The 14,315-nt window shown below is 49.6% G+C and overlaps 1 protein-coding gene across 1 annotated transcript in view; it reads left to right on the forward strand.

Moving 5' to 3' along the window:
* Mast1 (microtubule associated serine/threonine kinase 1) overlaps positions 1-14,315 on the forward strand; it is a 28,697-nt gene that overhangs the window by 10,514 nt on the left and 3,868 nt on the right. The window contains exons 9-22 of the mRNA XM_038312757.1: positions 30-162; positions 229-296; positions 3,512-3,597; positions 3,686-3,894; positions 8,586-8,724; positions 8,817-8,949; positions 9,086-9,251; positions 9,331-9,432; positions 9,582-9,704; positions 11,340-11,449; positions 11,933-12,111; positions 12,189-12,436; positions 13,521-13,727; positions 13,934-14,163. Coding sequence (XP_038168685.1) covers positions 30-162; positions 229-296; positions 3,512-3,597; positions 3,686-3,894; positions 8,586-8,724; positions 8,817-8,949; positions 9,086-9,251; positions 9,331-9,432; positions 9,582-9,704; positions 11,340-11,449; positions 11,933-12,111; positions 12,189-12,436; positions 13,521-13,727; positions 13,934-14,163 — 2,133 coding nt within the window. The remainder of the gene's footprint in view (positions 1-29; positions 163-228; positions 297-3,511; positions 3,598-3,685; positions 3,895-8,585; positions 8,725-8,816; positions 8,950-9,085; positions 9,252-9,330; positions 9,433-9,581; positions 9,705-11,339; positions 11,450-11,932; positions 12,112-12,188; positions 12,437-13,520; positions 13,728-13,933; positions 14,164-14,315) is intronic.

A 14,315-nucleotide genomic window follows, 5' to 3' on the forward strand; every position in this document is an offset into this window, starting at 1 on the left:
ACAGCAAGCTAAGCCCATCCCTGCCCCAGGAATTCAACCCGGAAGAGTTCTACCATCTGCTGGAGGCAGCCGAGGGACACGCCAAGGAGGGCCACCTGGTCAAAACCGACATCCCCCGCTACATCATCCGACAGTTGGGCCTCACCCGGGACCCCTTTCCAGGTGTGCAAGGGGCCTGAGGGGGCGGGCCGAGCAGTGGGGCAGCCACTCACACCCACCTCATTCTAGATGTGGTCCGCCTGGAGGAGCAGGACAGCGGGGGCTCCAACACGCCCGAGCAAGACGACACGTCGGAGGTGAGCTGCAGCCAGAGCTTGGCGCTGGGCCGGCCAGGGGCTGCGGGAGGCCTTGGTCTCACACTCTGCGTCTCAGTTTCCCCATCTTTCTCCACGAGCTTGGTGTTTGTGTGTGTGTCGTGATAGCGCAGAGCCCAGAGGCTTGTGTGTGTGCTCTGCTGTTGAACTCCATCCTCAGACGTCTTGTTGTTTTAGCATTGATTTTTTTTTTTATCATTATCGTTATTTGTGTGTGTGTGTGTGTGTGTGTGTGCATCTATGTATGGGTGCACATGTGTGTGGGTGTCCCAGAAGAGGGCATCGGATCCCCTGGAGCTAGATTAATAGGCAGTGGTAAGCTACTTGGCATAGGTGCAAGGAGCCAAACTCAGGTTCTCTGAAAGAGTAGCAAGCACTTGGATTGGCTGAGCCATCCTTTCAGAGAGTGGGGGGGGGGGGGAGTATGCGTGGGTGTGTACAGGTGGAAACCAGAGATGGTATTTGGTGTCTTCCTCAATCAGTCTCCACCTTGTTCTTTGAAATAAGGTGTCTCATTGGACATAAAGCTCACCAATCAACTAGGCTGGCTCTCCAGTGAACTCCACACATCAGCCGTCTCCACCCTGCCCAGTGTTGGGGTTATACACGGGCACCATTGCCAACTCAGATGATTGTGGGGAACTGAACTCGAGCCCTCATACTTGCATGGCAGACACTTTATGGACTTGAGCTATCGCCTCTCTCAAATTTTAAAAATAGGGTCCCACTATTTAGCCCAGGCTGGCCTAGAACTCATGAGTCTACTGTTCCTCAGCCTCCCAGGTGCTGCTGGACTATTCACCTTTTTTTTTAGTTCACCTCCTCCTTCCTTTTTTTTTTTTTTTTTTTTTTTTTGAGACAGGGTTTCTCTGTGTGTCACAGTCCTGGCTACCCTGGAACTCACTTTGTAGACCAGGTTGATCTTGAACTCACTAAGATCCACCTGCCTCTGCCTCCCAAGTGCTAGGATTTAAGGCATGCACAACCATCACCCAGCTAGTTTGCCGTTTTTTAAAACTTGAGATTTTCCAGGTGGTGGTGTAGCACACTTTCAATCCCAGTACTCAGAAGGCAGAGGCAGGAGGATCTCTGGGAGTTAGAGGCCAGTCTGGCCTACAAAGCAAGTTCTGGGACAGTCAGGTCTGTTACACAGAGAAACCTTGTCTCAGTAAACAAACAAACCAAAAAAAAAAAAAAAGGAAGGAAGGAAGGAAGGAAGAGAGAGAGAGAGAGAGAGAGAGAGAGAGAGAGAGAGAGAGAGAGAGAAAGAAAGGAAAAAATTGAGGGTAGGAATGGTGGCACTTGCCTTTTAATTCCAGCACTTGGGAGGTAGAGGTGGGTGGGTCTGGGAATTAGAGGCTGGCCTGGTTCATATAGTGAGTTCCAGAACAGCCAGGACTTATAAAGAGACCCTGTCTCGAACAAACAAACAAAACCCCCAAGTTAAAAGCAAATAAATAACTAAAATGCTTGGAATGTAGGAACTAGCATCCAGAGAGCTAGCTTAAAGGTTCAGAGCAGAACATTTGGGGCTGGAGAGATGGCTCAGTGGCTCAGAGCACTGACTACTCTTCCAGAAGACCAAGGTTCAAGTCCCAGCACCCACATGGTGGCAGCTCACACCTGTCTGTAACTCCAGTTCCAGGGCTTCTGACATTCACTCAGACACACATTCAGGCAAAACACCAATGAACATAAAATAAAATAAATTATGTATTTGAAAAAAGAGCAGAACACCTCTGCTCTTGCAGAGAAACTGAGTTCAATTTTCTTTTTAAATATTTATTTATTTATTATGTATACAATATTGTGTCTGTGTGTATGCCTGAAGGCCAGAAGAGGGCACCCCATTACAGATGGTTGTGAGCCACCATGTGGTTGCTGGGAATTGAACTCAGGACCTTTGGAAGAGCAGGCAATGCTCTTAACCGCTGAGCCATCTCTCCAGCCCCTGAGTTCAATTTTCAACACTCGCATTGGATGGCTCAAAACCATCTGTAACTCGCATATAAAAATAAATCTTTACAAATATTAAAGTTGTTACTGTGTTGCCTAGACTAACCTCAAACTCCTAGGCTCAAGTGAACCTTTTGCTTCAGTTTCCCCAGTATTTGGGACTACAGATGTTTGCAAAATAACAGAAGTCACCAACTGAAGGACTTTTTCTGTGTACTGTTGGTTTTGGTTGTGCTAGGAATCAACTGGCCTCTAGCCCCTTTGTAAACATTGTAGCGTGTAGCATGCTAGCACTACTGTACAGCTAAGATTCTAACCAGCTGTGGCTTCTCTCTCCATTGCTAAAAAGAAACCTCTAACATATTGAGTGCCACCCAGTTCCCTCCCTCAGATCTCAGGGACACTGGTTTATCTCCACCTCTGCATTTGCTCATTCCCTCTTCCTCTATTATTTGAGACAAGGTCTCTGATGTAGCTAGGCATAACCTGAAATTCATTATGTAGCCTTTAGCTTCTGTGCCTCCTGTCTCAACTTCCCAAGTGAGGAGCTCACAGGAGTGTGCCACCGCACCTAGCAGTCTCTTTTCTTTTTAAAACATTTTATTATAGGGGGCTGGAGAGATGGCTCAGAGGTTAAGGGCACTGGCTGCTCTTCCAAAGTTCCTGAGTTCAATTCCCAGCAACCATATGGCGGCTCACAACCATCTGTAATGAGATCTGGCTCCCTCTTCTGGCATTCAGGCATACGTGGAGGCAGAATGTTATATACATAATAAATAAATAAAATCTTTAAAAAAACGAAAAACATTTTATTATATTCAGTTTTTTAATTTTTTAAAAATTTATTTTATTTTATTTTACCAGGAGGGGATACATGCCACAGCAGGGGACAAGTTTTGGGAATTTGTTTTCTCCTTTTATCCTGTGGGTTCTGGAGATGGGACTCAGGTTGTCAGACTTGGTGGCAAGTCCCCTAACCCACTGAGCCATCTTTCCAGCTCCCAATTTCTAGCAACATTTTATCTATGTGTGTGTTATTCTGATTAGCCACTTTGTAGGTTTTCTGCCTTTCCTAATAGCCAAGTTAGGAAACCTTCACCAGAGAAAGTTTGGGTTCAGGTGGCATCTTTGTTACTTTCTCACTGTGCAGACTGGATAAAGGACTTATTTATCCCTTCTGTTCCTCAGTTTCCCCATGTGTAAAGGTGGTGGTGACGATGGTCTTGCACTTTGCTCTGCAGGGTCGCAGCAGCACCTCAAAGGCCAAGAAACCACCTGGAGAGAGTGACTTTGACACCATCAAACTCATAAGCAATGGTGCCTACGGGTGAGCCACCCGGGGCTCTGGCGGGGGAGGGTGGCGGAGGCCGGGTGTCTCGGAGGTGATGGCCGGTCCTCGCTCCCTTCCCCCGCAGGGCCGTCTACCTGGTGCGGCACCGGGATACACGGCAGCGCTTCGCCATGAAGAAGATCAACAAACAGAACCTGATCCTACGCAACCAGATCCAGCAGGCGTTCGTGGAGCGCGACATCCTCACGTTTGCAGAGAACCCTTTTGTGGTCGGCATGTTCTGCTCCTTTGAGACCCGGCGCCACCTTTGCATGGTCATGGAGTATGTGGAAGGTGCGGCCACCTTTAGGGCATCTCTGTGCCAGCCAACGCTGCTGGGCAACCCTTTAGACTCAGGGTCACCCCTTAGATCATATGCTTGTTTCCTTTGGGGCATCTCTGCGCCAGCCAACGCGGCTGGGCCACCCTCTAGATCCAGGGTCACTCCTTAGATCATATGCTTGTTTTCCCAACTGTTTGCTATCCTGTTCTTGATCTGTCTGCCCATTGTGCCATCGTTTATTTGGTATTGTTTTTGTTTTGAGACAGGATCTCAATATGTAGCCTAGGCTGACCTCTATCTAACTTTGTTTTTCCTTCTTCATCCTTCTGAGTACTAGGGCTCATTATGCTACATATTTGTTTAGGAGTGAGTTGGGGGTACAGGCTTAGCTGCTTTGCGTTCTATTGGTATGTAAATACACCCCTCAATTTGCATTCTATTTTTTTATTTTTTTTTATTTTTTGCTTTTTCGAGACAGGGTTTCCCTGTAGTTTCTAGAGCCTGTCCTGGAACTAGCTCTTGTAGACCAGGCTGGCCTCGAACTCACAGAGATCCGCCTGCCTCTGCCTCCCGAGTGCTGGGATTAAAGGCGTGCGCCACCATCGCCCGGCTCTCAATTTGCATTCTATATCCATCTTTTTATCAATTCATTTATTTTCACCCATTCAATGGAGCACTTGTTATTTTGTTTCTTGGGGTTTTTTTTGTTGTTGTTTTGGGTTTTTTTGTTTGTTTGTTTTTGAGTTGTATTCTTATTTTTGTTTCTTGGGTTTTTTTTTTTTTTTTTTTTTTTTTTTTTTTTTTTCATTTTTTTGAGGTAGGGTTTCTCTGTAGCTTTGGAGCCTGACCTGGAACTAGGTCTTGTAGACCAGGCTGGCCTCGAACTCACAGAGATCTGCCTGCCCTTGCCTCCTGAGTGCTGAGATTAAAGGCGTGCACCACCGCCGTCCAGCTTTGTTTCTTGTTTTTAAGATTTTTTTTGTTGTTTTTTTAAGATTTTATTTATTTATTATATATAGTGTCCTGTGTTCTGCCTGCATGTGTGCCTGCACCCAGAAGAGGGCACCAGAGATCATTACAGACTGTTGTGATCACATCCATCCGCTCCTTCCTTCCTCCCTCCCTCCCTCCCTCCCTCCCTCCCTCCTCCCTTCCTTCCTTCAATAGTCTTCAGAGTGTAGCTGACACTGACCTGGAACTTCCTGCTCCATCTCCTTCCTCAGTCCCCAGGTATCTGGGACTGCAGGGGTGCCGCATCCCCGAGCCTCCGGGTAGCTGGGACTGGAGGGGCGCAGCATCCCCCAGCCTCCGGGTAGCTGGGACTGGAGGGGCGCAGCATCCCCCAGCCTCGGGGTAGCTGGGACTGGAGGGGTGCAGCATCCCCATTCACCACTTTCACTTTCCATGTTTGTCCCTCTACAATTCTGCTTTTTTGGGGGGTTCTGCTCAGGCACACTCCTAACCCCTCACTGGGGGATTCTAGGCAGTGACTCTCCCTCTGGGCCATGTCCACAGCCCTTCATAGGTAGAGGAAGTTCAAGGCCAGCTTCAGCTATGATTTAGTTAATAATAAATATTGCAAATAAAATACCATAAATAAATTAACTAATTACAGTATTAACTAACTAAAGCTCATACTTTACATCATCATTCTTGTTTGATATTTTACATTTATTTTCCATTTTTCTCTATTTCTGAGGCGTGTTGGAGTTTGAACCCAGGACCCTGTGTGTGCTTGGTTTCAGCCCCAGCCATTCATCTATCTTTTCCTATATTATGTAATAAAGAAATATATCAGCTCACTTGATGGAAAGGTCTGTGCCCCCTTTAGGAGTGGCTGTGTCCAGGTGCTATTACCAAGCCATTGGCCATCACACAGCCCTGCTTTCTCATGTAACCCGACAGTAGCAAGGCTGCCACCCAGCAGATTCCGTGCTATGACCAATGTTCGTGCAAAACAGCATAAACCTGCTGCATATTGACCTAAGTACCCTGCTTTGAGGGCAGCTCCCCCTGTAAGAAAAAGGGAGAATGGCTATCAAGTAGACTGAAATATTGATATATTCGAGCAGGGATGTGGCTCAGTAGTAAAACACCTGTCTAGAAGCCACCGTTAGTGGCTGGGAGTGTGACTCAGGCGTGGAGTGGTTGCTGAGCATGCGCAAGGCTCTGGGTCCCACCGGCATCCTGACTAATAACATGTGGGTCACATTCCTCCGGGGTGGAGGCCAGGAGCCTACATTTAAAAACTTCTGACCTGGAGTGGGTTTCCCTCCATTGGGTTTGTGCGGCCCTCCGGTCCCGCCTTCCTGCCTTCCTCCTGAGCAGCTACTCCTGCTCTTCTTCTTTCTTACATGAAAGAACTGTCAGTTCTGAGTAACTTGCAGGTGACAGAGGTAATTCCCTTTTCCCAGAATGCCAACTGAGAAATACAGAGGGAACAGAGTGGGGTGGAGCAGTCACCCTCCTGCTGCTGCTCTTCCTAGGGAAGGAAAGGCTCTGCGAGCGGGGAGGGCAGTGTCCCAGTCATTGATCCTGGTACCAGTGTGAGTGCTGGTTTGAGAAATCATCCCAGAATGTGCTTCTCCCTCCCTTACCTCGTTTTTTTTTTTTTTTTATCCTGACAAACTTCTTTTTTTCACTTTATTTATTTATTTATTTATTTATTTATTTATTTATTTTGGTTTTTCGAGACAGGGTTTCTCTGTAGCTTTGGAGCCTGTCCTGGAACTAGCTCTTGTAGACCAGGCTGGTCTCGAACTCACAGAGATCCACCTGCCTCTGCCTCCTGAGTGCTGGGATTAAAGGCGTGTGCCACCACCGCCCGGCTATCACTTTTTTTATTGATATTTATTGAGCTCTACATTTTTCTCTGGTCCCCTCCATGCCTCTCCCCTGCTTCAATTCTCCCCCAACGACCCCATGCTCCCAATTTACTTAGGAGATCTTGCCTTTTTCTACTTTCTACTTCCCATGTAGATTAGATCTATGCAAGTCTCTCTTAGTGTCCACATTGTTGTCTAAGTTCTCTGGGATTGTAGTTTGTAGGCTGGTTTTCTTTGCTTTATGTTTAAAAACCACCTATGAGTGAGTGCATGTGATAACTGTCTTTCTGGGTCTGGGTTACCTCACTCAAAATAATGTTTTCTAGCTCCATCCATTTTCCTGCAAAATTCAAGCTGTCATTTTTTTTCTGCTGTGTAGTACTCCATTGTGTAAATGTACCACATTTTCCTTATCCATTCTTCAATCAAGGGGCATTTAGGTTGTTTCCAGGTTCTGCTTATGACAAACAAAGCTGCTATGAACATAGATGAGCACATGTCCTTGTGGCATGATTGAGCATCCTTTGGATATATACCCAAAAGTGGTATTACTGGGTCTTGAGGAAGCTTGTTTCCTAATTTTCTGAGAAATTGCCATACTGACATCCAAAGGAGCTGTACCAGCTTGCATTCCTACCAACAATGCAGGAGTGTTCCCTTTCCCCCACAACCTCTCCAGCATAAGTTGTCATCAGTGTTTTTGATCTTGGCCATTCTTACAGGTGTAAGATGGAATCTCAGAGTTGTTTTGATTTGCATTTCTCTGATGACTAAGGATGTTGAACATTTCCGTAAGTGTTTTTCAGCCATTTTAGATTCCTTTGTTGAGAGTTCTCTGTTTAGGTCTGTACTCCATTTTTTTTTATTGGAGTATGTGATCTTTGGGTGTCCAATTTCTTGAGTTCTTTGTATATTTTGGAGATCAGACCTCTGTCTGATGTGGGGTTAGTGAAGATTTTTTTCCCATTCTGTAGGCTGTCATTTTGTCTAGTTGACTCTGTCCTTTGCTTTACAGAAGCTTTTCAGTTTCAAGAGGTCCCATTTATTAATTGTTTCTCTCAGTGTCTGTGCTGCTGGGGTTATATTTAGGAAGTGGTTCCCTGTGCCAATGTATTCAAGTGTACGTTCCACTTTCTCTTCTATAAGGTTCAGTGTGGCTGGCTTTATGTTGGGGTCTTTGATCCATTTGGACTTGAGTTTTGTGCATGGTGATAGATATAGGTCTATTTTCATTTTTCTACATGTTGATATCCAGTTATGCCAGCACCACTTGTTAAATATGCTTTTTTTTTTCATTTGATTTTTTTTTCTTTTTTGTCAAAAATCAGGTGTTCAAAAATGTGTGAATTGATAACCGATTGATATTCGGTTCCATTGGTCCTCCTGTCTGTTCTTATGCCAATACCAGGCTGTCTTCAGTACAGTAGCTCTGTAGTAGAGTTTGAAGTCAGGATTGTGATGCCTCCGAAGTTCTTTTATTGTATAGGACTTACCTCAAGTTTAATAAATATGGTTTTACTTTTCTTACTATGAAAAAAAAACACTCTGACCCTCAAGGTTCAATTCTCAAGAGGCCAAGTCATGCTGTCTTTGATTCCAAACACAACTCACAATCATCAGCTTCCTGTCTGAGCAGACCTGAGTCAGAGTCCTTATGTAGAAAGTGGGCTGTGTCATACCAATGTCAGAGGATGACTAACAGCGGGCAATGAGCCTAGGAGAGTGCAGCTCCTTCTGAGACTGGCTCCATCCCTAGACCTCAGTTTTCCTCTTCTGCAAATGGGTACAATGGAAGTAGAGACACGGCGCATGCTGTGTGCTTGGTTTGGGGTGCAGGGTGACCCCCTCTTTGTTTTAATCCCTTCCCTGACTCTCAGGTGGTGACTGTGCCACTCTCCTGAAGAACATTGGAGCACTGCCCGTGGAGATGGCTCGGATGTATTTTGCAGAAACGGTTCTGGCCCTTGAGTACTTACACAATTATGGCATCGTGCACCGTGACCTCAAACCAGACAAGTGAGTCTTGACCTTTATTCTAACCCTGTCCTGTTCCTTGGAGGACGCAGGGGTGAAGGGAAAGGACTCACTTTTGAAACCTGCGCCTGCAGCCTCCTCATCACCTCCATGGGCCACATCAAACTCACAGATTTTGGCCTCTCCAAGATGGGACTCATGAGTCTCACAACCAACTTATATGAAGGCCACATTGAGAAGGATGCCCGGGAGTTCCTGGACAAACAGGTGTGTGGCGGGCATGGGGGTCACCAAGGGTGGAGAGACCTGGAAGGAGCTCAGGGGCCCTGGGCCTGGTGGGGGGCACAGCTCTCCCTTGAGGCCCCTTCTGTGGCCAGGGCACAGGCTGACCGCCTGCCCCCAGGTGTGTGGGACCCCAGAGTACATCGCACCCGAGGTCATCCTGCGCCAGGGCTACGGCAAGCCCGTGGACTGGTGGGCCATGGGGATCATTCTCTACGAGTTCCTGGTAGGCTGTGTGCCTTTCTTCGGGGATACCCCAGAAGAGCTCTTTGGACAGGTCATCAGTGGTACGTGCTTCCCAGGTGGGTAGGTGGGACTGTGGAAAGATGGGCAGGCTGGACGGCTCAACTTCCCTTCGCTTTGCAGATGACATACTGTGGCCTGAAGGGGATGAGGCCCTGCCCACAGACGCCCAGCTCCTAATATCTAGCCTCTTGCAGACCAACCCCCTGGTCCGACTTGGGGCAGGTAAGAGGCCTTCTGAACAGACGGCTGAGCTTAGGAAGCAGGACTGGCCCAGCTGAGGCCTGCGGTGGAAGATGGCCTGAAGGGCTGGGTGGCTGGGCGGCCGGGCGCCTGGGCGGCCGGGCAGGCTGTCAGGTGTCTCCTGACCACAGGTGGAGCTTTTGAAGTGAAGCAGCACAGCTTCTTCCGAGACCTCGACTGGACGGGGCTGCTGCGGCAGAAGGCAGAATTCATCCCCCACCTAGAGTCAGAAGATGACACCAGCTACTTTGACAGTGAGTTGAGGGTAGGGAAAGACACAAAACCAGAGCTGAGCAGAGAACGGGATCCAAAGAGGCCTTAGCTAGAGGGCTGGGACAGGGCCTGTCTGAGGTGTGTCAGCATAAAATGCCTGAAGCTGCTCAGGCCTCAGGGTGCAGGTCGGTCCTCCCAGCTACCAAGAAGGCTTTCTGTGTCGCAGAGAGTTCATGGCAGCCTGGGTAACTTGGTGAGACCCCATTTTAAAATAGAAAGTGAATCTGGACATTGTGGCAAATGTCTGTTATCCCAGCATTTTGGAAGCCGGGCTACCTCGAGTTCAAGGTGATCCTCAACTCTCTCTCAAGTTCAAGGCTACCTTGGCTACAGTAAACCGTTTTGAAGTTGGGCATGGTGGCACGCGGCTTTAATCTCAGCACTTGGCGGGCAAATGTAGGTAGATGTCTGTGAGTTCCAGGCTAGCCAGCCATGGCTACATAATGAGACCCTCTCAGAAGGGTAGCGGTGGGGCTGGAGAGACGGCTCAGCAGTTATTCCCAGCCCCCAATTCACAGCCAGCTGTAACTTTAGGCCTAAGGGGATCCAGCATCCATTTCTGACCGTCATGGGCACCAGGCATGGGTGCGGCGCCGTGACATCCGTGCAGGCAAAATACTCAGACGCATTAAAACGAAACAAAAGGGAGAAAAAGCTGCGAAGAAGGTCCAAGGGTTAGGAGTCCTTACTGCCCGTGTGGAGGACGCAGGTTCTGTTTCTAACACCCCATGCCAGAGGGTGGGGATTGGCAGACAGCAGGGGCAGAAACATCTGTAACCGCAGAAACCTGGGATCTGATGCCTCTAGCCTCCCCAGGAACCTATACCCAAATTCGAGTGTGTGTGTGTGCACGGGCGCGCGCGCGCACACACACACACACACACACACACACACACACACACACACACTTTTTATTATTAAAAGAAGAAAAACAGCCGGGTGGTGGTGGCACACGCCTTTAATCCCAGCACTCGGGAGGCAGAGGCAGGGGGATCTCTGAGTTCGAGGCCAGCCTGGTCTACAAGAGCTAGTTCCAGGACAGGCTCTAGAAACTACAGGGAAACCCTGTCTCGAAAAACCAAAAAAAAAAAAAAAAAGAAGAAGAAGAAAAACAAAAAGTGTCACTGGGGCAGTGGCAAGGGACACAGCTTAGGGGTCGAGTGTTTGCTTGCCTAGCATAGGAGAGAACTTCTGCTCAACCCCCAGGTAGGCAAAAAAGAGAGACAAGACCCAAATTGCTTTTGGGGTGTGGCCTCCTGGGATTTGGCACGGTCCACCTGAGGAGCAGTGCCTGTGCTAAGACTTGGTAATGACTTTGGTAGGAGACAGGGATTGAGCCTCAGCGTGGGGGAGTTGTCAGGTTGGGCCTGGATTTGGCCAGATGACAGGGCTAGGATCCAGAAGGGAGCAAGACTTTAGTAGCCTGAGGTGGAGTCAGGGTGCAGGGTGTTGTAAACGCAGATCTGGTAGTTCGACCTCCCCCAGACTCGAGGAAAGGCAGAGAGATTTGGAGAATGGGGCGGGGGAGGCGTCTCGGGGAGGAACCGGGAGCAAATTGGAGGGGACATGGCGAGGTCAAAGTCTGGCTGGGCTCTGAGGAGGCGGCGGTTCTCCAGCTCGCTCGGACAGGTATCACCATGTGAACTCCTACGACGAGGACGACACCACGGAGGAGGAGCCCGTGGAGATCCGCCAATTCTCCTCCTGTTCTCCGCGTTTCAGCAAGGTGCGTCTAGCCGGGCTGGGCTGAAAGGCCTGTGGGCACCAGGGTCCCAGACACTCAGGATTCTCAGTTTGGAAAGCTGCAGAAGGGGTGGGAGCTAGGGAGTGGAGAAACCTTGTTAGGATGGAGGGTGGGGGTCTACAGGGCAAACCTTTGCCGCTGGGCTGGCCTGAGGTTGAGGATGACCGCGGGGGCGGGGCAACGCCGTGCAAGGTCCAACTATTACTGAGCAACTGGAGGGATGCCTGGCCCAGCCTGGTGCCCAACAGACAGGAGCTGTGGGAGGTAGAGAGCACAGCGGTCAGGGAGCTGGACCGGGAGGGTCTAGAACAGGCAGGCTTGACTTTGAGGGTTCTGGAGGGCAGAACTGCAGGGAATTGTAGAATTGAGCAGAAGGCGCCCAGGGAGGTCAGAGCAAGGTTGCAGAAAAACTGACAGGATGTCGCGCGAAGACGCACTCAGCATCTCCCACTCCTTGGCTCTTAGGTGTACAGCAGTATGGAGCAGCTGTCGCAGCACGAGCCCAAGACCCCTGTATCGGCGTCAGGCGCCAGCAAGCGGGACCCAAGCGCCAAGGGCCCAGAGGAGAAGGTGGCCGGAAAGCGAGAGGGACTGGGTGGCCTGACTCTGCGTGAGAAGACCTGGAGAGGGGGTTCCCCGGAGATGTAAGCAGGGCTATAGAGGGGCTCCAGGGCGGGGCCGAATAGGAGTGTCCCTTCTGATCTGGCCGCCCTTTGTGCAGTAAGCGTTTCTCAGCATCTGAAGCCAGTTTCCTGGAGGGGGAGGCCAGTCCCCCGCTGGGAGCGCGCAGACGTTTCTCGGCGCTGCTGGAGCCCAGCCGCTTCAGTGCCCCTCAGGAGGACGAAGATGAGACTCGACTCCGCAGGCCTCCTCGGCCCAGCTCTGATCCCTCTAGCTCACTGGATACACGCCTCCCCAAAGAGGCAGCTCAAGGAGAGGGGATTTCTACTCCTGGAGACTTGGAGGCCTGTGAGTGCCTTCTTCCCCAGTTTCCCAGAGACCATCTATTGAGCATCCATGATACAGTGTATGCAAGATCCCACACACTGTACATGCACCTGCCCAAGGGTATTACCACTGAGAGAGCTTAGCAGGGTCAGTCGGTGAGGCTCAGTTGGGTGCCTGGGGCTATGGCTTAAGACCCAGAATTTAGGCCACACAACAAAACTACAGCTACGAAACAGAAACAAAGCTACAGAGAAACCCTGTCTCCAAAAACAACAACACCAACAACAAAAAAGCCGGGCAGTGGTGGGCACGCTTTAATCCCAGCACTCGGGAGGCAGAGGCAGGTAGATTTCTGTGAGTTCGATGCCAGCCTGGTCTACAAGAGCTAGTTCCAAGACAGGCTCCAAAGCTACAGAGAAACCCTGTCTCGAAAAACCAAACCAAAACAAACAAACAAAAACAAAAACAAAAAAAAGGTGTAGTTTGGAAGAGCTGGTAATTCTACCACTGAGGTGGGGATGAGGCAAGTAGAGGTTGCTAGCTGAATTTCCTTTTATAAAGGTCACTCAGGGGTTAAGAGCACTTGCTGCTCTTTCAGAAAACTCAGGTCCAGTTCCCAGGATCTGAACTACAGGATCACTCACAGCCGTTCATAGTTTCAGTTCCAGGGAATGCAACCTCCTCTTCCGACTTTGCAGGCACTGAACACACGGTGTGCATACATACATGCAGGCAAAACACCCATCAAATAAAAATAAATATAAAATAAGAGAGCACTGAACCAAATGCAATGGTACCTGCCTATAGACCCAGCACTTGGGAGGCAGAGGCAGGTGATCTCTGTGAGTTCAAGGCCAGTCTGCTCTACACAGTGAGTTCTAGAATAGGCAGGGCTACATACTGAGACCCTTTCTCAAAACGAACAGACAAATAAATAAAAAACACTCTTCACTATCCCAGGCTGTCATTCAGCCAAATGGAAGGCTGGTGCTGCTGTCCGGGGCCAGAGGCTGCACCACAGGGTCTGTGGCTGTTCTGTGCAGCGTATAGGACAGGAAGAGTGCTTGAAAAGCCCTCACCTGACAACTCTTGCTCTCTCTTGCAGCGGAGCGCTCACACCCAGGTGACCTGTGCCCACCCTCCAAGGATGGAGACCCATCAGGTCCCAGGGCCACCAATGACCTGGTTTTGCGAAGGGCCAGGCACCAGCAGCTGTCTGGAGATCTTGCTGTGGAGAAGCGACCTTCTCGAACTGGGGGCAAAGTTATCAAGTCAGCCTCGGCTACCGCCTTGTCCGTCATGATTCCTGCAGGTGAAGCTGGGCCCCACCCGCCACCCGCCAGGGAAGGGGCTCCCTGTAGTGGTGATTGACAGGTGCACTTGTCCTTTCTCTGGCCGTTTGCTGTCAGGACGGAGCAATGAAGAACCTGCTATGGGGCTTGGAAGGCACAAACGACAGACACTGGGATGGCACTGTGAGGTTTGTCCTGATGTCTCTCCATTGTTTTGTATCTGCAGTGGACCCACACGGAGGCTCACCCCTTGCTAGTCCCATGTCCCCTCGATCTCTCTCTTCCAATCCATCGTCACGGGACTCTTCACCTAGCCGGGACTACTCACCTGCTGTCAGTGGACTCCGTTCCCCCATCACCATCCAACGCTCAGGCAAGAAATACGGGTTCACGCTGCGTGCCATTCGTGTTTACATGGGCGACTCAGATGTCTACAGTGTCCACCATATTGTGTGGGTGAGTCTCACGGGCTGGGGATTTGGGGGGGACACAATGCTTAGGGCGAAAGGCAGGATAGTCTAGGTGAGACTTTTCTCTCTCTCACTTAGTTCTCTAATCTCAGTTTCTTCATCCGTGCAATGGGGAGAATAATGTCTATTTCATAAAGA

The sequence above is a fragment of the Arvicola amphibius genome, chromosome 15 (assembly GCF_903992535.2).
Source record: "Arvicola amphibius chromosome 15, mArvAmp1.2, whole genome shotgun sequence".
NCBI lineage: Eukaryota > Metazoa > Chordata > Mammalia > Rodentia > Cricetidae > Arvicola > Arvicola amphibius.